Source organism: Homalodisca vitripennis, chromosome 2 (genome assembly GCF_021130785.1).
Source record: "Homalodisca vitripennis isolate AUS2020 chromosome 2, UT_GWSS_2.1, whole genome shotgun sequence".
Classification (NCBI taxonomy): Eukaryota; Metazoa; Arthropoda; class Insecta; order Hemiptera; family Cicadellidae; genus Homalodisca; species Homalodisca vitripennis.
In genome coordinates this window covers 106,850,506-106,876,838 of record NC_060208.1, presented here as the reverse complement: position 1 = coordinate 106,876,838, position 26,333 = coordinate 106,850,506, and the positions used below count along the sequence as shown (strand labels likewise).

At 32.0% G+C, this 26,333-nt stretch overlaps 1 protein-coding gene across 1 annotated transcript; it reads right to left on the bottom strand.

The window, feature by feature from the left end:
• Positions 1-1,544: 1,544 nt before the first annotated feature.
• Positions 1,545-25,036, bottom strand: LOC124354518 (guanine nucleotide-binding protein subunit gamma-e). Its single transcript, XM_046805041.1, has 2 exons — positions 24,726-25,036; positions 1,545-3,730 (listed from the first exon to the last, which is right to left on the bottom strand). The coding sequence occupies exons 1-2, from the start codon at positions 24,836-24,838 to the stop codon at positions 3,538-3,540; spliced, it is 306 nt and encodes a 101-aa protein (XP_046660997.1). The 5' UTR covers positions 24,839-25,036; the 3' UTR covers positions 1,545-3,537.
• Between the last annotated feature and the right edge of the window lie 1,297 nt (positions 25,037-26,333).

The following is a 26,333-nucleotide window of genomic DNA, read 5'->3' as shown; positions in this document are numbered from 1 at the left end:
AAAGCTCTCACAATTAAAAAATATACAAATAACAGCAATCCAATTTGTTTGAAATAAAGGCAGTTAAATTGTGGTTTATGTTTTGGAGAACAGTTGCTGAATACGAATATATGATCAGTATTTGTTATAAAACCAATTTTAATATTAAAAAATAAATAATACAGCTACCAATAAGTTTCATAATTATACAGTACAAATATTTAATAAATGTAAAAAGCAAAATTAAAGTTAAAAGTAAACCATTATTGTTTTTCGATAAATAGTCCTTCCTTTCTGGCTCAGTCAGAATAAGTAGATAGTTTGTGAGAAATTAAATGAAATTTATTCTGATAGGATTTGTGGGTACTTTGGGATTATACCGACCACACCCAGACATGAATCGTTATTTCACATTTCGTTTCTACTGATTACTAGATTAGCGTAGAACAATATTTCGTCAATATAAAACAGGAATTGTCTTATCGCAAACACCTCCCCATCCTCAGACAGAGGTCAAAGTCGAGCGTCTAGTAGATAACGTGATTGCAGAGTCTCGCCGCCCGTTCAGCTGGTGCATCGCTTTGTTGTACTTCCGTGTTTTACCTCTACATTTCTCCAAACACAAAAATTCAACAAAAACAAACATTTACCAAACTAAACTTTTTATTAAAAAAACACTCAAAACTTGTTTTTATTCTTGATCACATTCCGCCACCCAAAATGCGAGTGCCTCCGGCCATCAGCGCGGGCTTCGACAGCACCTTCGGTGCTGCCCCGCGCTGATGTCGACGAAAGAAAAACATCCCTCGAGATAGTACCTATCAGTAAAATATCAAATTCTAGAGGGGCTAATCAGAAATATAAATTGAATTGTAATGGAAAGGCAATGATGTACCGTGCAAATCACGTGATGCCGCGCGGCCTGCCGTAATCAGGATTCTCGAGAAAGATAAGATAACAGCGACAACAATACCGATCACAATACCTGGAAATGCTTGTAAGTTTGTAATTTTGTAATTGAAGAGTTGTTTTTTTTTCGTTCTATCATGTTTGTTTCTATAAATTTCTATTTTTGTGTTCTTCATACTGGTGTGGTCGGTATAATCCCAAAGTACCGATTTGTGTACTCGTTATCTCAAAAACTCATCAAATTAAAAAAAAAATATTGTTTATGACAAAAAGTTTAGGAAGTATAAGTATTCAATAAGAAATTTTATTTTTCCCTAGATTTATTAATAACAGTTGTCTTTTTTTATTTGAACGGTCACGGTAATAAAAATAAATAGTGTACCAAGCTGGCCAAAGAACTTGATAAAAACCATGGCAATCACTTAGATAATTTGTTATAAAAATTAAAAGGAAACCTCTACATTTTTGGCCACTATACTTTTAATATTTGGTCCATGCAACAACCCACCTGAAATATTAACTGGGCAATGCTTATACAAAATTGTAATCCTTAACAGCAATTCAATATTTAATTAAGCAGAGTACTGCTTTTTTTAAATATTTTAAAATATGTTCAAAGAAACCATGCCAAAAAAGGAAAATATATTGGACAAGAATTGAACAATTCAAAGCAAATGTATTTATTGAATTAATATTTTTATATATTTACACATTTAAAATTATGGTGTGATACATTGATCTTCAACAAATGTTTGCTGCTCATGTGCTGAAAATGTAAATAAAACTAAATGTGTGAATATTAAAACACTGATTAAATACAAGAAATTAGTTAACTTACATAGGGACTACTCAAAATACACTTTGACCATGCATTTTGGATCAATATTTAATAATAAATATTTAATCTGACACTAAATAACAATACATACATAACAGACAATAAAACAAAACATTAAAGATAAAATACTTTAACCAATACATGGCCAAATACTAAAACATCATATTTGAGATCATTAATATGATTCTTCTATAATGAGAGTTTCCATTGCCTTTTGAAGATATAAACCTAGTGGTCTAGTTTTATCTCTAATGATCTGGCAGTGTGCGTAGAGATAACTGCTTGAATATTTGAATGATTTTGATTAATAATAAATATTAACAATATGCTGTTTTAGTGGAAGAACCGTTTTAAAACATTTACAAGGTAAGCAATTCAAGGTTTATTAAATTAATTATACTATTTAATATATTACAATACATTATGAAATTATTAATATTAAAATAAAATAATGAACTATGGGTCTTTAAACTAAATTTAATTGAATTTGCTATAGGTGTCATATGAAGTTGACATTTATAAAATACCTATTACAGTTAGTCATCATTTTATTGCAAAGCTAAGGAAATTTCAGCTAATTTTAACAGTGGTGTAATATAAAAATATTATAAATTTAGTGCCAGTTTCCATTTGGTATTTATTTTTTAATATTTTACTGAAGTATTTGTACTGCAAATGGTAATTATAAATAATACTTTGTAGATGTCTACACTAAAAGCGACATGACTTCTTACTCTAAGAATAACTGACTAATTAAATTTTTCTGACCTTACAACTGCAATACAGTCAATTTCATTACAGTACCTACATTTGACTTATTATATTTTTACAATAAAAAAAATAATACTATAGTGGTTCAATACCATTAACAGCTGTTAAATATAATTTGTTATTATACTGCACAATCAGCATGAAACCTCTACTTAAAAACAATTTTAAATTAGTAAACTTGAAATTAGAAGATACAAATTTATTATTGCTATTGAAGCATGACAATTACGTTCATTACAACTTCAAGTTTTAAAAATGTTATACATAATGTAGAATTGAATAAAATACACTTTTTTAAGCAAGGTACTTTAAAAATTATATGACTAATTATTTAAATGCTGAGGACTTTCTGGCACTTTTATTCATTTAAACTTATAAACCAACAAATGAAATGCTCGAATATCAAATTAATGTTTTATCTTGTAATGCAAATCCTCGATCATTTAGAATTATAAAATAACTTATGTTCAATAGGCTATTGTATTACAATGCTATGTCTTAAACCTACCTAACCTAACTTAAATGACTAAGACTAGCTTTTTTTCTTGGTTATGAATGACTAAAAATCGATAACAAATCCAACATTAAAAGATCTAAAGGTAAATTAAATCAGGTAATCAACACTTTCCTAATTGGATATTAATGTTTTGGTAGAATTTTTCAATTAATAGGTTTAATATAAAATTACCATAAGAATTGGGACTTTAAATTCAATTAACATTTTGTCAAAAAAATTATTTTAAATATACAATACACTGTGGAACTCAATACTGGATTTGAAATGTTCAGCTAAAAAACTTGAATATAGGGCTGAACTCATGGAGTTTGAAATTCAGAAGAACTGAAAAGCTTGGCTGAGATTTAAACCAAGATTAATAAACCTTTGTCAAGTTTAATAAGTGAAGAAATGTGGCCAATTCTCCCCTAAATCCAGCCTTTGGTGAGCGAACTGCCCCAAATTTAGGGACAGTGACATGAAAACACGCAAAAACTAGCTTAAGTACAAAACACACTTACAATCAAACGGTAAAAATACAACATCAGATGAAATAAAACTTGATTGTAAAGTCCGTGGTAGGATTGGACCATGTTGTGAACCAAGGTCCATAATTCTGTGGTTCTTTCTCTACATAATGACGCATTTTTCCCTTCTCCGCCCATGGATTGTTTTTCTTGTCGGGCGCGTGGATCAGAGGGTCATTTTTCTCATTTTCTTCCACATACTCCCTCATCCTGTAACAGAAAATACTAGTTGAATCATTCCTATTACTCATTGAAAAAAGCAAACAGGAAGAAAAGCTTTATAAGAGAATAAGGAGAACATCCTTTTTGTTTACTTCCGCACACTCCTTAAATCTGCATCAGACATAAAGAAGTTGGAAAATTAGTACTACACAAGGATTAGTAAAAGATGAAATAGTAAAAGATCAGAGATAATCTCCTTTTCTCATGTAATTACACTTTGGGGGATGAAAGACAACAGGATAAAGAATAATATTCAATTGAGGCTCCATAGTTTAATTTTCTTCATTACCTTTATTTGTGTAATTACAGTAGCTGAGACTTTCACCCTACTACACTAAAAAACATATGGAACATTTTAATTACTCTTTGAAGGATTAGAGCACAAAGAGTCAACTAAATATAATTTTAAAAAAATATACAGTGAATAAACAAACAAAAAACCGAATTAACTGTTTTATTTTCTCAAGAAGAGTTCAGTTCTGGCTAGTTTATACCTGTTGTTGAAACCTACATTGAGTACAAAAAACAGACACTGTCACTTGCATCTGCGCAACTCAAGGAATTTCCAGGAAATATCATTCACTAACCACAAATGTTCATATATTGGAGTAAAAAAATAACAGGATAAGAGAAAAACAGTCAGCCTGCCTTCTCCCAAGGTGACACAGCTGAGATAGTATCCAATATCACTTACACTAAATATCAAGGCACTCCAGAACCTCCAAGATCTTATAAGTTTACATGAAATAGAGATTTTCTCAGTATCTTGTTCTATTGAAATAGTATTAATTTTTAATGCAATTTTCAATAGTGGTGTTTTATCAAAAACTGTAGAAGGTGTCCACATGGGCAAAACATGCCAGCTGCTATTGATTGTTTTATACTGTTTGGTTTAGTAGCAATTATTCATTATGAAGGTCTAGCATTAATTTACTATAACAGAAATCCTACTTATGATAGTCCTATAAAATTATGTACATCCAGATGGTTTAGATATAATTAAATAGTGCATGGTTTAAATATTAAGAATTGTGAGATAAACATAAATCAGAGCTGACAAGGATAACAAAACACAAATAAAAATAGAAAAATAGAAATTTCATATGACAGGAAAAAGACACATGATGTGTCATAGTATTCTTATATATTTCTAAATTGAATTCGGCTTATATTAATTACCTCTCACCAAATATTTCAAATCAATTTTTCTATGTTGTCCTGAAATAATGTCATAATCATTATATAGATAACCATTAAAAGAACAGAACAACATTACAACTTATTAACCAATTGCTTTTCATTCTATACAATATTGATAAAATATATGAATATATTTTCAAGGTACTTGCATTTATATGGACTTATGCATTTAACCAGGTTCTTGAGATCACAGTAATTGATAATTGTCTAACAGATTTATCCAAAACTGGCATTAAGGATAGACTTACACATGACTTAAATTAGTCATAAAATTCATAAATAAGCATTGTTAAATAAAAATATTAAAGATGGCTTGGATTAATTTGTGCCTATTAATATAGCCGAGCCTTTATTCCCATAGCTAATCAGACTTGCTAAAATAGTGAATCTCGGCTATTCCAAACTTATCCTTTATTAATGAGTTCCCTAAAAATAGTGATACTTATTAACTGGTTAAAAATCAATTATACTTGATAAGAATCAGTGAATAAAACCTATTCTACAATCATCCATCATTAGGTAGTTCCCTGAGGATAATTGTAGTCACCTTTGGTTACAGTGTTGGAAATCAATATTCTTGACTGGTTCAGTATTCATTAGTAAATTCTCTGAGAATTTAGTGGTCACCATTATTTATTGGGTTGGTAAATCAATAGTCACAGCTAGTCCACATTCATTATTCATTAGTGAGTTCACCGAGAATTGAGGTCACCATTATTTATTGGGTTGGTAAATAAATAGTCACAGCTAGTCCACATTCATTATTAATTAGTAAGTTCCCTGAGAAATGAGGTCACCATTGGTTATTGGGTTGGCAATCAATAGTCTCGGCTAGTCCACATTCATTATTCATTAGTAAGTTTCCTTAGAAGTGAGATCACTGCTGGTTTGAGTTCCATAAGAACTGAGTTCACCATTGGTTATTGGGTTGGTAATCAATAGTCTCGGCTAGTCCACATTCATTATTCATTAGTAAGTTCCCAGAGAACTGAGGTCACCATTGGTTAATGGTTGGTACAGTAATCAATAGTCTCGGCTAGTCCACGTTCATTATTCATTAGTAAGTTTCCTTAGAAGTGAGATCACTACTGGTTTTGAGTTCCATAAGAACTGAGTTCACCATTGGTTTATTGGGTTGGTAAATCAATAGTCTCGGCTAGTCCACATTCGTTATTCATTAGTAAGTTCCCAGAGAACTGAGGTCACCATTGGTTAATGGGTTGGTATAGTAATTAATAGTCTCGGCTAGTCCACATTCATTATTCATTAGTAAGTTCCCAGAGAACTGAGGTCACCATTGTTTAATGGGTTGGTACAATAATCAATAGTCTCGGCTAGTCCACGTTCATTATTCATTAGTAAGTTCCCAGAGAACTGAGGTCACCATTGGTTAATGGGTTGGTACAGTAATCAATAGTCTCGGCTAGTCCACGTTCATTATTCATTAGTAAGTTCCCAGAGAACTGAGGTCACCATTGGTTAATGGGTTGGTACAGTAATCAATAGTCTCGGCTAGTCCACGTTCATTATTCATTAGTAAGTTCCCAAAGAACTGAGGTCACCATTGGTTAATGGGTTGGTATAGTAATTAATAGTCTCGGCTAGTCCACATTCATTATTCATTAGTAAGTTCCCAGAGAACTGAGGTCACCATTGGTTAATGGGTTGGTACAGTAATCAATAGTCTCGGCTAGTCCACGTTCATTATTCATTAGTAAGTTCCCAGAGAACTGAGGTCACCATTGGTTAATGGGTTGGTACAGTAATCAATAGTCTCGGCTAGTCCACGTTCATTATTCATTAGTAAGTTCCCAGAGAACTGAGGTCACCATTGGTTAATGGGTTGTACAGTAATCAATAGTCTCGGCTAGTCCACGTTCATTATTCATTAGTAAGTTCCCAGAGAACTGAGGTCACCATTGGTTAATGGGTTGGTATAGTAATTAATAGTCTCGGCTAGTCCACATTCATTCTTTATTAGTAAGTTTCCTTAGAAGTGAGATCACTACTGGTTTGAGTTCCATGAGAATTGAGGTCACAATTTGTTATTGGGCTACTAATCAATGAGAGTTGCTAGGCACTAATGGATCTCGCCTACTTCGCACTCATCCTTAATTAGTAGGTGCCCTGAGCTATTGTAGAAGCCATTAGTTAGAACATTTTAAATATTTATGGGATTTTTCTTGTTCAAGAAGTTGAACCCAAAGATTTTAATGAAAATAAATGGGAAAGCTCAAATGCGAAGACACCTATTTCTTATAGATTAACAATTTTTAATGAAATAGTAGGCCCATTAAGATATCCCTTGTCCAGCATCGAAGAGTATGTGAAAGCTGTCTTCTTGATTATTATCAACATCGCAGATGGTGTCCCAACAATGAATTAAAAAGTCCTTCTAATTTGTTTTGTATTTATAGGTATGGAAATCCTGTAAATGAATTATCTAAGCATCATGAACTTTTGCTAAGTACCGCTGAAAAGTTCTGCTGATTCATACTAAGTAACAGATATGGTTTTCGACTTTAGAACTCTATCTTCTACGGTCCAGTTTACTGACCTTTGTTGTTTTATAGCAACTTCTGTAATCTATTCAATCAAATGCCTTGGAACATGAATTAACGATCATGTTACCTCATAGATGGGTATTACAAATGTTTTACTCTCCAAGACATTAAACAATAGAGAGGAGATTTTACAGGACAGAAATTCAAGTGACCATAACGTCTAGGATGCACAAGAGATTCAACATTACTGTGCATAAATAATGTGTGTAATGTCATGGATATCAGCAAGTAGCATTATACAACAAAATAAAACAGCAAGAAGGATATACAACAGAATGATTGCCTGCCTAAAACATCCATAATAGATACCTCAGTGAAAAGTTAGTTTTAAGTGGAGTAGAGTGAAAAGAATGAAGATCAACTACAAACAACAGCTCTTACTAACAACTGTGAGTCTATTAAAATATTAAAAAACCAATAACTATCTCAAGATTAAAACTATTCAACAAAGAAGAGACTGACCTCATTGCAGAACGCATCAAGACGTATTACTATTATCAATTAATATTAATGTTTATTAATTAATATTAATGTTTATTAAACTAGCAAACAAATAAATCAACATCTTTATTTATTCAAGAATAATTGTTTATTAGGCCCATCTACACAATAAAAAGTAATATTTAGTATACATATGTCATATATTGACAACCTGGATTGTCAGGTCAGAACCAAATCACAGTTGACACATATATCACTCCAGCTGCCAGACAGACAAGTGTGTCATTGTCTGGGAGTGTTAACCTGAGTTGCTGACATATACACACAGTGAACTGACCTTTGACAGTCACTCCAATCAGTACTGTTACTGATATTATTTTCCTATGGCATACAGTATATTACTGTAACTACTACTTATTGCAAATTGACTAAGAAAATAAATTCTCTATTTACATAACACACTGCTACCATGTGACAAAATAAACTAGCCAACATTCAACTTAAAAAAAAAAACAGCTGGATCAAGCCCAACCAAACTCACAAAGACAATTTTTTATACCTCACCAAACAAAATAACGCAAAATTCAAAAGATGTTGTCTCAACTCAAACCTGAGAACAAAATTGAAATAAATAGTCCAAACTACCAACTAAACATAGTACACAAAATATAGAGGAAATCTCAAACAAAACAAAACAAATAGACTATTCCTTTTTAAAGAAACATCAACAAAAACTCAGTGTTTTAATCCTGAGTGAGCATAGTTTAAAGCCATATGACATTGAGAGCACTAAACATATACTAGGTTACTGCTTAAAAACACATTACAGTGGAGAAAACGACAAGCTTGGAGGTATTACAATATAATTGTTAGAAAGCCTGGAACAATACTGTGAAATGGGACTAATAAGAATTACCCAAAATAAGAAATGTCTGAGCATTTTGGGTATTTACAAAATGGGATCACCGAATGCAAACCTAGATAATCCTCATGAAATACTCTCAAACACAATAGAAAACACCAATATAGAAAACGCCTCACTAATCATCATGGGAGACATCAATGTAGATAACTTAAATCCAGACAGAAATACAGCCAAGCTATACTCTAGCACCTCATAATATCTACAGACTAAACCTGCCCCCTACAAGGACAACCCATGATACAAAGTCATCAATAGACTGTACCTATAAACATTAAGAATCAAGGCACTGTTACATGCAAAGTAATAAATGCAAAGGGATCACACACCTCAGATCTGCACAGTTCATATAGAATTGGAAGTCAAAACACCAACAACATTCGTGGCAGTTTGAGGCCGGAAAACTGAAGGAATTGCAGCTGTTATTGGCACTGGAAACATGGACCACAATCCATCAAGAACCACAGTCTGCTGAAGAGGTATACAACATATTCATTAAAAACTTTCAAATTAGCACTAGTCAGTTTGTAGAATGAGTAAAAGAACTCAAGCAAAGAAAAAGCCGACAAGTTTTGCTGACAATGAAGCCTAGATTGAAAGAAGACTATCTCAAAGTACAATGGCAATATGAGCGTTAAGGGAACCTTAATTACAAAGAAGATGCAGTTAGAATAGAAAGACTTTACGACAATAGGTTAAAAATACTCCAACAACAAAATATATCTACTAACCATATAGACAGAACAGCTACCAAATCAAAGGTTGCATGAGCGATAATAAACAATGCAAGATAAATTCAGAATTAAAAGCACTTGAGTTGAAGATAAATGGACACTTAACAAACAGTCCTAAAGAAGTTAAACAATCACTTTAATTTTTACTTTATTACCATAGCTGAAAACATTTTAAAAAATATCACAGATAATGAAAAGAATCAAACGAAATTAGTAACTTTTCCCACTCATTACAGCCTTATCTTGTTTGCAGACACTAACAGCAAAAAAATTAAAGAAGTTATTAGAAATTTTAAAATTCTGCAGGCATTGATGAAATATCATCCAAAACAATAAAAGCTTGTACAGAAGAAAAAGTTATACCTCTTGTAACTATTTTCAATAAATCATTCAAAGAGGGAATTTTTCCATCCAGTATGAAAATGTCAAAAGTCTATATCCTAAACTAAAATCCGGAGACAGTACAAAATGTTGAAAACTATAGGCCTATATCACTTGTTCCAACTTTCTCATAATACAGCTTACTGGCTGCCAACTAGTAGTTTCACAAAGACAAAAAGCAATGATCAAACTGGCCAATTTATAATAGACAACATCAAAGACAGTAACCTCACAACAGCAATTCTCCTTGATTTTACTAAGGCGTTTGATTGTCTTCGTCATGAACTTATTGTAAGGAAGTTGGAAAACCTACGTGTGAGAAGGGTGGCAAAGAAGTGATTTCAAAGCTATCTGGAGGAAAGAAAACAACTTGTGGAACTCAAGTAAACAGTACAGTACTACAGAAATAAGATCAAACCTCTTGCCAAATCAGAGATGTGTGCAACAAGGCTCAGTTCTAGACCAGTCTTATTTATTTCATTTATAAATGATATGCCCCAACATACACAGGGTGGCTGTACCTCCCTGATGTATGCAGACGACACCACTCTGGTGTTGCATGGGTGTCTTGACTGGACTTCAATACCTAGAGAGCTGTACAGAAGCTTTAAAAGACCTAAGAATTATGACAGTTTCCGCGTTGTAACTGCCTCATTAGAGAAGTAGTAATGTATGTTGATGACGAAGATTTACCAAGGAATAAACACATACACCATCACAACACAAGACATGGAGATATCTACAACCTACTAAACCACCACCTAGCTTTGTATGAGAATAAACAATCATACCGGGAGGAAGCTCTTCAACCACCTTCCACCAAAGCTGTAATCAAAGACAGACAAAGCATTGAAGACAGCACTGACCGATTGGCTGGTTACCTGCCCATTTTACACCTTTTAAGAATTCCTAACAAGAACACTTATGACGTTTGTAACCCTAAATATTTGAAATTAGTCAAATCAATGTGAATGTCAATCTAGAACCTCAAGTTTTTTTTAAACATATATCATTTGTAAAATTTGTATAGCACCATTTCTAAGCTCTATGATTATGGAATAAAGACAATCTCTATCTCTAGCTTATGTTTGAGAACTTGATTCTGACTGAATCATTCATTAAATACATACATTGGTATGTCAGTGTCTCGAATTGATAATAATTAAAGATTTTAGCACTGATGAAAAACCAAAGCCATTCCAATGAAGCTGAACACTGGAATCACCCACACAAGGATGAAAAACTCTTAAAAAAGTAATTGCTTTTAGGATGAACTTGGATGAATTCGTGGTTGTGTGTAGAGATGAAACACGGATGTTTGTAGTGTACACACCCTATATAATGCAGGGAAAGTGAAACACACAAGGGGTTGGTGAAGGGCAAAGGGGAGAGAGGACAACCTTTATTTACAATCTCGACACAGGGTATTATGGGATTTGCAATAAATATTATAGAGTTTTGGTCAATAGTATATTTATTTGTATTTACTATCTTAAAAAAATATTATTCTTATCCTAGTGAGACTACCAGATGGAAAATTAAAAATTTAGACGACATGGAGGTGATCCCCATTTTATACCTCATAGGTTTTCACACTATTATCTCATTAAGACAGTTAACCTGTTGAGCACAACATAAATGGTGGTATAGGGGCAGCAAAACAGCATTCTCAATCATGGAACATTCTGTTACGAGTATTCAGAGCTTATAATACTTGTTCAATCTTATGCACTTTTATGAACAGTTGTGCTAACAAATATGTATTTTTGAAAAATCTGAATCAAGATATTAAAATATTTTTATATTTCTCCTCCCAAGGTAGTTCAATTTTCAGCAATATGCAAATGAAAGATTGGCAATAACTTGCCATCCTACTCGAGCTGGAGAGATGAGAATGGTGTAATTTTACTCAGTTTTAAATTATCTTCCTTTTGATGTACAATACAAAGTCTTGTCATTAATAGAAAATATTGTTTTTTACCAAATTAATATTTTGAAGAAATTTGTATAGATGGTTTATATTTTTGGTAAGTGATTCTCAAAATGTCAAAGTGGGAGGCTAATGGGTTCATAGTTAAATAATAATTTAAAGAAAGGGCTTTTACATGTTTTTGTAAAAATGTTATAGTATATATACTTACTTTTCTCCCTACATCGGGCGCTAAACGGAGTTTTCCTCCGTGTATTTTTTATTATTAAAAATAGTACTACTTTTCTGATGTTGGCAGTCGTTTCCCGCAGTGTACTTCACGAGCATCTTTCGGGGAAGCGAAACAATAGCCTCCCGCTTATCTTTGTCAAAATCTGTCAGTATGAGGTCTACTTCCGTGCGAGACTGGACGATTCCTCCGTGAGCGCCCGATGTTGTATTTGTAGTACTTGGACAAAATCTCCGTGAGCGCCTTATAGTGTTTAGTTTTTATGGAGTAATAATCCGTGTGCGCCTAAATGTGTGACCTGTGATGGTTTCTTTTTAAGTTTTACAATATATTTTATTTGAATTTTGTGAAATGGAGAATGAAGACGAGAGACTTGTCAGTACAGTACCCGTGTGCTAGGGAACATTTCAGTACTGTTTATGGAGTGAACATTGTCGTTATAAGAACCAGAAGGAAAATGTTTTGAAACTTTGTGTAGTGTTTAAAAAAAATTTAGTAAAGAATAAATTTTGATTTTAGAGTAATAATTGACATTACAATTGTATAATATCTCAAGAATTGAAGTAAGTTGTTTTTGTAAGAAGTTATAAACTAAGTTAATTTCCATATATTATTACAGTAGGTTAAACATTTTTACAATTAATTGCATTACTCCTTAATATAAATAATTTTGTTATTATACAATAACATTTTTTTTTATTTTGAATTTCTTATTTGGAAAATTCATTACATAAGAGAGTATTTTTTATTTAATTTCTAAAAATGAATATATTACATTGTAATTAAATCAGTATGAATATTTAAACAAATAAAAACAGTTTAAACGACTGACTATGATATCCATTATTCGCTAACCTGAAGGAAACCTCCGTGAGCGCCTGATGGTGTTTTTAATTTTAAGCGCCTGATGGAGGGTTAATATTTTCATTATGATAGTGAATGTTATCATAATTACAATTTGAGTAGTTAAAAGAGTGTTGTTCCAATTTAGTTATTTACAAAATATTTTTGTTTAGCTGAAGATTTTTTACTTTATAATGTACTTTATTCAGGGTTCCCACTTAATCTTAATCATCAAAATTCACGGCTCTTTCCTTTACGGTTTTTTACGGTATAAAAATAGTAATTTCACAGTGGATAGTTTTTACAAACATTATGTATGAAATAGAAAAAGATGGTGTTTTTTACACGGAGTAGCCGATTTCAGCATCTATCGCCAAAACGCGCCACGAGTGCAGGCCTCGGCACTTTGGCGGCTATTGCCGGTTCTTGCATCTCAACTCAGCTTGAATACAGGTATGTTTCTCACACGCGGCGAAATGGTGAAACTATTTAAAACTTTTCCTTATCTCACTAACGATGTCGACGATTTGTGCAGAAATTGACGGATGTATTTAAAAATAGGATTTGAATTTGGGTCTTGGCTACGACACAGGCAGCAAAGAGCGGTATGGCGGTTATTTACTTTGTCGCTGAGACTGCGACACTCCCCTGTCGGCTGCGATCTAGAAGTAGTGGCGGTTGTTTACTTTGTCGCCGGGACTGCGACACGCCGCTGTCGGATGCGATCTAGAAGTAGTGGCGATTGTTTACTTTGTCGCCGGGACTGCAACACGCCGCTGTCGGCTGCGATCTAGAAGTAGTGGCGGTTGTTTACTTTGTCGCCGGGACTGCAACACGCCGCTGTCGGATGCGATCTAGAAGTAGTGGCGATTGTTTACTTTGTCGCCGGGACTGCAACACGCCGCTGTCGGCTGCGATCTAGAAGTAGTGGCGGTTGTTTACTTTGTCGCCGGGACTGCATCACGCCGCTGTCGGCTGCGATCTAGAAGTAGTGGCGGTTGTTTACTTTGTCGCCGGGACTGCAACACGCCGCTGTCGGATGCGATCTAGTAGTAGTGGCGGTTTACGATCGTCGTTCCTACACGTAGCGATCGGCCAGCTCGCGCTAGGTCAAGTATACTACCTCCATTTAATCTGGTACACTAGTATATAGTGCCAAGACCGATCGCCACGATTCCGCTCACGTGTACCAAGCCTTACGAAAGAGTAACAGCGATGACGCATGATAATTAATTTAATCACAAGAGATTTTCACGATTTGTACATTAAATTCACGGCTTATTCACGGTTTTCACGGTCGGGTGAGAACCCTGTTTATTTGAAATTGTAAGGAGACACTCATAAATATTAATCAGGAGACTCTGATCTAGATGATTCTTCAAATCAGTGCTAAAAATGATTTGCGATTACTGAGATAGATTGTGAAATTGTAATATTTTAACATGCCAGGAATTGAATATTTATATCATTTCAGATCTTGCAATGAGGAATTTATGTAAAGAAAAAATGTTACTTTGGAGTTTAGTTACAACATTAAGAAAGTAATACAAAGTTCTACACATAACACAGTATTAAGTCGGAATCTCAACGTTTCATATAAGCCATAACAATAAAATTATAATTTATCTAAAACACATTGCTTGTTCACGTCTTGGTGTAAATCAGGTAAATTATAATTTTTTTTTAAATCTCATTAAAAAGGGTTAAGATATACTTGTTGTGCTGCATAACAAACGTTACAGTACGAAACAACAATTAACCTACTTGCCACTCATTACACTCTATTGTACTCTAGTCTGTCTGTCAGAGATAGTACTGTCATTATCATTTACTCAAGGCCTTGCAAACATACACAGCTAACAGTGAGTGCTGCATAATAAATGTTACAATAAGAAACAACAATTAACCTACTTGCCACTCATTACACTCTATTGTACTCTAGTCTGTCTGTCAGAGATAGTACTGTCATTATCATTTACTCAAGGCCTTGCAAACATTCACAGCTAACAGTGAGTGCTGCATAACAAATGTTACAATAAGAAACAACAATTAACCTACTTGCCACTCATTACACTCTATTGTACTCTAGTCTGTCTGTCAGAGATAGTACTGTCATTATCATTTACTCAAGGCCTTGCAAACATACACAGCTAACAGTGAGTGCTGCATAACAAATGTTACAATAAGAAACAACAATTAACCTACTTGCCACTCATTACACTCTATTGTACTCTAGTCTGTCTGTCAGAGATAGTACTGTCATTATCATTTACTCAAGGCCTTGCAAACATACACAGCTAACAGTGAGTGCTGCATAACAAATGTTACAATAAGAAACAACAATTAACCTACTTGCCACTCATTACACTCTATTGTACTCTAGTCTGTCTGTCAGAGATAGTACTGTCATTATCATTTACTCAAGGCCTTGCAAACATACACAGCTAACAGTGAGTGCTGCATAACAAATGTTACAATAAGAAACAACAATTAACCTACTTGCCACTCATTACACTCTATTGTACTCTAGTCTGTCTGTCAGAGATAGTACTGTCATTATCATTTACTCAAGACCTTGCAAACATACACAGCTAACAGTGAGTGCTGCATAACAAATGTTACAATAAGAAACAACAATTAACCTACTTGCCACTCATTACACTCTATTGTACTCTAGTCTGTCTGTCAGAGATAGTACTGTCATTATCATTTACTCAAGGCCTTGCAAACATACACAGCTAACAGTGAGTGCTGCATAACAAATGTTACAATAAGAAACAACAATTAACCTACTTGCCACTCATTACACTCTATTGTACTCTAGTCTGTCTGTCAGAGATAGTACTGTCATTATCATTTACTCAAGGCCTTGCAAACATACACAGCTAACAGCGAGTGCTGCATAACAAATGTTACAATAAGAAACAACAATTAACCTACTTGCCACTCATTACACTCTATTGTACTCTAGTCTGTCTGTCAGAGATAGTACTGTCATTATCATTTACTCAAGGCCTTGCAAACATACACAGCTAACAGTGAGTGCTGCATAACAAATGTTACAATAAGAAACAACAATTAACCTACTTGCCACTCATTACACTCTATTGTACTCTAGTCTGTCTGTCAGAGATAGTACTGTCATTATCATTTACTCAAGGCCTTGCAAACATACACAGCTAACAGTGAGTGCTGCATAACAAATGTTACAATAAGAAACAACAATTAACCTACTTGCCACTCATTACACTCTATTGTACTCTAGTCTGTCTGTCAGAGATAGTACTGTCATTATCATTTACTCAAGGCCTTGCAAACATACACAGCTAACAGTGAGTGCTGCAATATGTTACAAATGTTACAATAAGAAACAACAATTAACCTACTTGCCACTCATTACACTCTATTGTACTCTAGTCTGTCTGTCAGAGATAGTACTGTCATTATCATTTACTCAAGGCCTTGCAAACATACACAGCTAACAGCGAGTGCTGAAAAACACAATTTTATGTTTTTACTCTATTGATGTATATTGCTGTATACTCGTATTGTACAAAGAGTGAGTAGTTCCTCTCATAATATACAAATGCTTTAGTTTGGTATACAGTTTTAAAATAAACTGACGATTTTCTTAATATTATTTAACATAAATATTAAGTAATTACACATGAATGCAAATTGGTAATGTTTGGTACATATTTAACTTAATTCAATTAAATATTTGCAGCAAGAACAAGAAATATTGAATTTGCAAAACGACCCATGATCAAGTCAAATTAAGAATGGTGTTGTTTGATTACTTTACTCTATTGCCTTGTTTGGAACAACAGAATTCCCTCTTCTCTGTAAGTAAAAGTTCCACCCCTATACATAATACAAGCTCTTCCCGAAAGCTGTGTATGTCAAAATAAGACTTATTTGCACCATTTAAAGAAATATTGACCCTTTAAAAATTTTGAAGCAAACCTACATTTAAAACATTACTGTTCAATCAACTGATATAAAGTGTACATTATGAGAAAGATCTTGATCATTCTGCACAATGCATACTAGCCATATATAATTAATTATGCAAGTTGAATCTGTAAACCATGTTTATATCAAACTTGATACAAGACTGTTTTTACACTTATATAATGTTTGGATAAGTCAGTAAACCACCAAACATTTGATTTTACAGCTGGTTATACCTTGGCTATGACTTGAAATAGAATAAAAATGTAAGATAATGTAGAGATCAAGGATACTATTGTTTTGTATAATCCTCAAGATTTTAAACCTATTGAAGTCTTCAAGTAAGTAAATTATACCTAATCAGCAAAGGATATGGGGCCAAAGTAAAAATTAGAATTCACACAAGTAATAAAATAAGTAAACTTTTATTATATTTTAAGATTTTAAAATAGTGGTGTTTCTTGACTGGAAAGCTTTATAGATCAGCATTACAACATAGTATGATATTTTGAGATTGTTTAAGGATTCCCGCATTATGAATATAAATATTCTTAAAGTTATTAGTGTGTATCCATGCTCTAATATTTAATTGTAGCAAAATGAATGGAATACAAGCAACTTTTCTTGAACTATTCTGGAAGAGATTATTTTGATAATAGGCTAAAACTTTTCTATGACCAGGCACTTACACATTAGACTATATCAACGTGATTCGAAAATAAAATCAAAGTCAATACACTGAGAAGTTCTTAAGATTCTGTGAATGATCTAAGGCAGTACCCGATTTCAAAGACCACTAAGTGGATGATTAAACAACAGCTGTTTGTGTTGGGAGTTTAGTCCTGCCAACTGAGGCTATATTTAGCACTAAATCACACAAATAAACTCACAAAGATACCACTTCCAGTAACTACTGGCTCTAATGTAAACTTTCCTCTTTGCTTCAAGAAAAAGCATCTGTGCTCAGACTCATCTGAGATATCAAAATGATGTAACCAAAACTGTAATATTAAGGAGTGGACTTCAGTCTTGAGACTAGAATACAATATTAACATCACTGTTTTACTGATTTCATCTATATTACTTAATAGTCTCAATCCATTTTTGCAAAATGTGTTACTAATTTATTATACAATTCTATAGATTATAATACCAAAAATTCTTTTAAAAATAAATTTTAACATTTGTGTCAAATTACATACTCGAACACTGTGCAAATTTTGCTAAAACATGCAGTGCTCAAACCTAGATCCTACCTAACTAGAATATAGTTGACTGAGACCTTTCTACATTGGTTATCAATTACACTTTAGTCATGTATCCTGTTTATATTTATCACATATTTAAACCATTAATTCAAATAATGACCCTAACAAATTTACTACCTGAATTGAACCATCAAAAAGAGGTACTGTACTATTCATTTTAACAAAAGTTGTTGGTGGGTTTTAATAAAGGAAAAGGAGTTAATGAGCAGCAGATGCTAAACATTAGCATTTCACCATTGATACACATAAAAATGCAAGTGTTCTAAAATTGTTGTGTATCAATCTAAGCTTAGATTTCCAGCAATTAGATATTATTATATGCACTGTTATTTTTTTAAGATTGATTAGCCTACATGTTTTATAATGTTTTTATATAATTAAAATTGATATAATTTCCATTACAAAATATTTTAATACAAGATGCAATAAAAAATATTACTCATCCAGTAAAACAAACGTCTGTAATGCCTTTATTATTATATGGAATATTAGATTAAATGTAAAACTCTACTTTTATTAGCTAATAAAAAAGTATTGATTTTTTCAATTTACAGTATTTTAAAAATTCAATATAACACTTTTTTAAATATTAATTTTTATTAATTGTTTTACAATTTGTACTTATTGATATATTTGCCATTATTTGGCTATCTTGATTGATGCTAAAAACTTGGTACAAACTAGAGAATCCTAAAGTTATAATTCCGAAACAAAGTGTTATAACCTTAACTGTATATTTTTATTCATACAGGAAAGTTTAGGTTCTTTCAAGACATTTAACCAACTTCATTTTAATTTGTAAAACTGTTCAATTATACACTGGAAATATAGACGGCCAGGTCTAGCATTAAAGACAACTAATACCATATAATATTTTGTAAAGTTTTTCAATATTTTAAAAAGTATTATTTTCTAAGAAATTGTTTCCACTTATTTCATGCTTAAAATATTCTGAAACTACATCTGTCTAAAAAATCTTTGTTCTAAATGTAATTAAATGTCGAATTATAATTTTCAAAGAAATGATTTGACATCCATGCCTTATGGCTTAGTACGATTAAATACATTTCTTACTAATACTACAGAAAATAAATTATGGAAACAAAATACTCAAAACTAAAAATGTACAGTACTGTTTAACAAATATACTTCAAGTAAATTCCAAGAAAGACATTCATAGCAAACATTTAGAAATTTTACTCTAGAGAATTAGTACATGACTCCTCCTTAGTAGACAAATTTCTAAAATCTGGTAATTTTTCTACCCAGCTTAAACAACAAAAATTAATAGAGTTCAAACAGGAAACCCAAAGGAAGCAAACAACAATAGACCAATATTCTGTAAATCAACATTTTTTTAAGTATTTGAAAGAGTTGATTTAGAAAGATTTATGAGCCATTGCACACAACTTGCTTAATAATTCTCAATATGAATTCACAAAAGAAAAATCCACAACATTGATAATTCAAATGGTATGGTCTGTAGTGATTGGAGGAGAGAGAACAGTTATTGCAATTTACTAGACTTATGTGAGGTATTTGACTGCCTGGATCACAACAAACTCATAATAAAAATCTTGAACCATTCAAACGGGCATAGCTTACGAATGGTGCAAAAGAACTACCTAAAAACTGTAGTCATCTTGTTGAGCTGAAACACACAGGGTGACCACAGTAAGATATAATCAGGCTAGATAAAATTAGGCTAGATACTCGTATAATCAAGCCTATAAGATGAGTACCAAGTGTTGGTCATGGGCTCTGTACGTCAATTCTCTTCACTATTCATCTGTCTCAACAACTTGGACAATACCACTGTGGTATTCTAAGAAACAAACATAAAAGTATGAAAATATCATTCTGTGTCTTTAAACTCGGTTTACTAATACTACCACATTAATGATTAAAAAATCTGAAAAATCAAGGTCCATAAATACAATAATTTGAAATAAACATACGTGATGAAGCCTAATTTTTACGCTTTAACACAAAATCATATATAAGAATTTCTTCTGAACCCCCTATGTGGAATAGTATAGTTGTAATAAGTTAAGATCTATCCTATATGTCATGAAACGTATTATTGCAACAGATGAAGAAACAACTAGAGTGGCATACTTTCTACTTTTCAAAATACGTATAAATTAATGATTAAGAGCATGGGCCAAAACATGAACCACAAACAAGCAGAGTCCTCAAGAAACAAAAACATAGTTAAAAGTATTCTTTGACTGCAAAGACTCAATAGCTGCAGAGAAGCTCTCAGATCACTCAAAATCCTTACAACGTTGCTTCATAATCAAAGAAGCTGTGATGCTTGCAACAATAAAAGACAGAGGTGAAGCTCGTCAATACATTCTAAGATATACCACACAGTACATTATTCTGGCACACTGAACGTCGCAGTTAGATAACAAACCATCATATACACAAACAAAGCTTTATAATATTTAACATCCAGATATGAGAAACAAGAATGAAAGAAACCTGTCACCAACATTACACAAATGGTTTAACCGAACATCCAGTTCAGAGTTTATCAACAGACTTATGACTAATTTTTTCATGTTTAAGTTATATATTTCTGAAACATATTTATCTTTTATTTCTTATTTTACCTGATACACACACTGTTTTCTAGCAATATTTGATAAAGAATTTTGTATTTGAGAAATATGTTTCTTAGTTGTGTATTTCATTTAAATTAAAATTTAAATTGTTGTATTAAATTTAAATTGTTTGAATCTGAGCTATGTCAGAGTATGTTCAGTATGTCAGGAACACGAAGTATTTTTTACTCTTTAACCCTACAAGTGCTAAAGGTTGCGACTGTGTTACATCACATTAAAGCATTGCCAAAACACTTGAGTTGCAATAACAACACATTAATGAGAATCATCATGGAGGCATTATTACAATTAAAGAATAATTAATATAGTAACATACCAAATTAAAGTTATTTTACACACATACATAAATGATATAAAACTAGTTTCCAAAATTTTGTTGTTGGCAAAATCAAAAACATACAGCTACTATCTATATGTAAATATGTATGTGTCTCTATATATATATATGTATATATAGATATATATATGTATATATAGATATATATAAATTAATTTCAAGCAACTTCAAGTGTTTATGTAATTTTGTTCAGTATTACACTGTGCATATTTAGTACCTAATGTGTTTTTAATTCTTTTAAACCAGAATTTATGGGCTGAAACTAAAACAAGTTAACAAAAACATTTCTTTTTACTTTCTTCAAGTTTTTTAAGACTAAATGGGATGGAAATTATAATAAGTCTTAATAATATTTTGTTTTGTATTGCTTAATTCTTTCTAAAAAAAAAGAGAACATGTAAAATATTGTATAAGAATAGATATTTATATTTTCACAGATTTCTGAAAAAAAAGTTCTTGCTTTAAACATAAAAACAGCTCAACTGTTTGGAAAAATAACCAACAGTTAGAGGTTATTATATTGATGTTACCTTAATAGAGGTACTGATTAAAATTGAAAATTGTTGGTGACCATACAGCTGGAAAACAATGTTAATTTAAATTAATAAAAAACTTCCACCATAAAGAAATGTAATTATTCAAACATAATATAAAAAAATGAAATTTAACTTTGTAGTGTCAGTCAGCTGACCACAACAGATAAACTCTATTATCTTTATAAGCTCAGAGATCAAAGATAAGATTACCTTACATGATAACTGGATTCATGGATCAAACAAATAAAAGCCATTGTATCAACACAGCTCAGGTTGATTATCCATGTCTTTCATCTCCTGTATCATTTTGTGATCATTACTTTTCATGACATGTACACACCTAAATAGCAAAATATCTAGGTTTCTGTAATCATATAGAGTGATTCTGACACTTCCCTCTCATGGTTTAAATAGAACAAGAATTCCAGCATGAGACTTGAAATATTTGAAGACGCCATATTAATTTATTTTTTAACATTCAAGATCAAGGATTAAATGGACCATGAAAACCATAATTTATAAATAACAATTATGATGTAAAACCATAGGGGCACAATTCTCAAGTCTGTAAGTAATTTTACCATACAAAATTTACTTGACCATTGAAAAAAAGTGTTTGCCATTTTTAAATGGTATTTCAACATTTTATCCCTTTAAGCACTTTAATTGATTTCATGGTCTATTGAGAAGTGCCAAACTAAAATTTTTAGTGCAGGATTTTGTTTAGAAACTCATTGTACATTCTTAACAAGGATAAATAATTTGGTTTTTAATACATACCGGCTATGGTTGTGCAAAATAAAGGTTCAGCCTATTTTACAAATAAAAACAGTTTTTTCCAATTTTCTACTTGACATATACAACACTTTTTCTGCAATTTGCCTGATACGTGTTAAAGAAAATTATGTTAACCAGCATCTAACAACAACTGATCCTTGTCTTTGCAAACATATTCTACTATTGAAAATTATAAAGAGCCTTTCTTAAACTATGTATGAAGATTATGGAAACAAAAACTCCTTTTGGTAACAAACAAACATCCTACCAGTAGGATGATGGTGCTTAAAGGTTACTTTTTAATCTCTATTGAGGGTTTAAAATTCTTACTGTTTGTGTTCTCTAATTTGTATTAAAAAAAAGTGTTTGTTATTAAATGTGTGAATGTACAAGTAGAATGGGTTTATTTATTGGTATAGCCTATTGTTTTCCAATTCAATATTAGCTGAAAAGGGAAGAAGACTATTACACTTGTAACTTAAAAGTAATCAAACTTATACTTTTAACCATTAGTTCAGGTTTTACATAACACCATTTTCTTGCGAATTTATGGTAGTCTATTTTAGACAAGGTTTAGATAAAAATATACTTAAATTAGCTATTAAAATAAAATCAAACATACTGTAGCAAATCTGTCCCAGACCATGAAAAACCCAAGTTACAATCAAATTGAATAAAATATTACTATGTTAAATTAGGTAGTGTACCTATGTATTTACACTAGGTAGACGTGTGATTAAACATTATTATTAAGAGGTAAATCACACAATATAATCCTTGTATGAAAGTTTTATATGGGACCACCTTAACTAGAGACTGTTTTTCACCGATGTTTGTGAAAAGTCGAATCTGAATGATAAGGTTCACAATTAAATAGCTCACCTTGTAGCTAAATTATATATTTGCATTGCAACATTTTTGTAATATTAAAGGGTGATAATAACTTTCCTTTATCAATGTATAATTACTGCATTACTAGTAATCTAAATATAACCACCAAACACAAGAACTTAAATCGATTTGGAGGTCTATTTATATTATATGTATATATAAATATATATCTTTATTATATTACCACTCACAAAAAGCTCCATTGACTGATTAAATTATTGTTACTATCAAGAATGCCATATGTTTCATATTGTTGCCCTCACTGTCTTTGTTAATTTTTCATCAATTAAAAACAAATTTTTACTACCTACAATAAGTTCGATTATATGGAACTTTAAAGATTACCACAGTGATCTTGGTTTAAAGTACACACACAAAAGGAATAACTATTACAAGTTTAATAACAAACAGGCTAGGTTATAATTTGATATGACAGCAATCTTCATAATGTGGTGGCAACTTATTATACTGCAGGCTAATGAGAATGCCACCACAATGTATTATTTCCCGATTTAACACTTTGAGCAGCAATGTCCAACTGGTAATTTGAAAATATTCACTATTTATTACTGCAGTAAAAGCAGTTTTTGCCTTATAATCCACATACATAGTTATTTTTTTTCATAATAGCCATCTTCTGGACAAAGTTTAATCTGTGTAATAAATTGCAAACGTAGATTAAATCTCCTCTGTGTTAACTATTTAGCAGTAGCCTACTTATTGAATGAAGCAATCTATTATAAGTCATGAAGATGTATATAAACGGATAACTTGTTACATGCTATGTAACAGTGTTAAACCAGTGCTAAATAATTTGACTTTTAACCTATATTTCCTAAAAAGAAAGAGCCTACAGTTTATGACAAGAGAATTTGTTAAAACTCTTTAGAAAGGTACACGTTAATTATAATTATATAACATAAATTTATAAATGCATCTAAGATAAAAATGTGGGGTTTTAATGATTAAGGTAAACTAATTTCGTTTACCTATTGATTTAAAAATAATGCTGTTATTAAAAATTAACATTATTTTAATATAAAACACTAAGTTAATCACTAACTAAATATTCTGTAAAACTGCTATTACTTATGAAAAATAGACAGTATATTATTGGAGTTTGCTGATTTAATATTACTTTTCAAATATTATAATAGTTAAAAAAAATCCAAACCCAAGAAGAATAGTATACAGATCGATTTCAACTTCCAACAACGCCTACTGAGTCTCCTACACTACAGCCGACACATGAACTTATGACTACAACAACGATACAGTTTATTGCCAAACCCAAAGAGCGTTAAATTAAATCAGCTGATTGCAAAGTTACTTATTCATGTACTCACGCTGCAATGCTCTTGGACAAAGGCCAACGCTCCATCGTCGCCTGGTATTTCATGTTCTCTATCTGCTTCTTCAATGCGTCCTTGTCCATGCCTGAGAGTACACTGGGGTCCATTCCTGTCGTCGGCGCACCTTACCTGCGCAGACACACGCGCATGCGCGTCATTCAGTCAATAAAATTTTGTGATAGTGCTGACTCACTCATTCATTGTGTTCTCGTGATATCCATACAAAATCTTCTAAGTATTTAATTCTATTTTAGTTAGATTTTTTTCTGTGTGTTGCTAATTATACCACAGTTGGAAATTATTATATGGTAGAAGAGATTGTGATTGTGACCGTACTGGCTACGGTAACTCACCACCTTGACGAAACATTCTTAATTTCTCAAATTTATGTACAGCATGAGTTAAATAGATACACTATTTTTAATGGTTAAAGATGGAGAGATGGACCTCAGGAGATAGAAAGATCTAGTTTCCACTGTTCTTCTTGTATTACTTAATGGATATTTACATTTACAAATTATGAGCCCCCCCCCCCCCAAAATCCCATTTTGAGGAAATGGACAAAGTTATAGGCTAACAGTGACTAAAAGTTCACTATATATATATATATATATATATATATATATATATATATATAATATATATATATATATATATATATATATATATATATACAGGGTGAGTTAGAAATATGGTAAAATATTTTAAGACGTGATTGTAGAGCTAAAAATAAGAAAAAAATGTTGCATAAAGGTAGGTCCTGAAACACTCTATTAGTGAGTAATGGCTGGCGAAAGATTCCGTTTTGTTTTCAGTTCACCTGAAAAATTAAGAGAAATTAAGTGATTCTTAAATGTTTTGTTCTTACTTTTTAACTCAAATAAGGTGGATTTATAAGTAAAATCACCTGAAAAACGAAATAAAACCACTCTAGAGGTTTTAGTGTGAACTGTTTTTGAGAAAAAGTATGACATTTGCCAAAAATATAATAACAAAAATACCGTCTTAAATGTTTGATGTCCAATAACATTGTTAAATGACCAATAAACAAATTGTTTTTTCCTAATTCAGATTGTAGAGAATTTAATTCTGAAAACAACCATAATAATCAAAGTTAACTAAATGTGTAAAAAAGTTATGATATTGGTGAAGTGAATAAAGTTGGAGTACATGCTCCGTAGCAGATGCTCAGGTAGTGAGGAGTAACTCCTTCTAACACGAGTAAGTGCTCTGATTCAATGTGAATAAAAAGTCAATATTGGGCCAGAGGACTTGCTCAGGCAAATGGAGCAAGTGCTCACAGTTTCCCTTTCCGTATCTTGTGCTAGAACAGACGTGTTTGCAACTTGTCCAGGTAATCGAGCAGATAACACTAATATTCAGCGTCCACATTCGCATTGATGTTTTAGTTGTCTTACGAGTTACATAAAACAAGTGATGGCTTGTGATAAAGGGAATAACCCACAACTTGAAAACCAGGCTTCATTTAATTTCGATTATAAAGGAACATCCAGTTATTTTTGGAAAAAGAGTAATATACCAAGTATCAAAAACAAAAGAGACAGAGCCATTGAAGAGATTCAAAATCGAATCGATAATGAA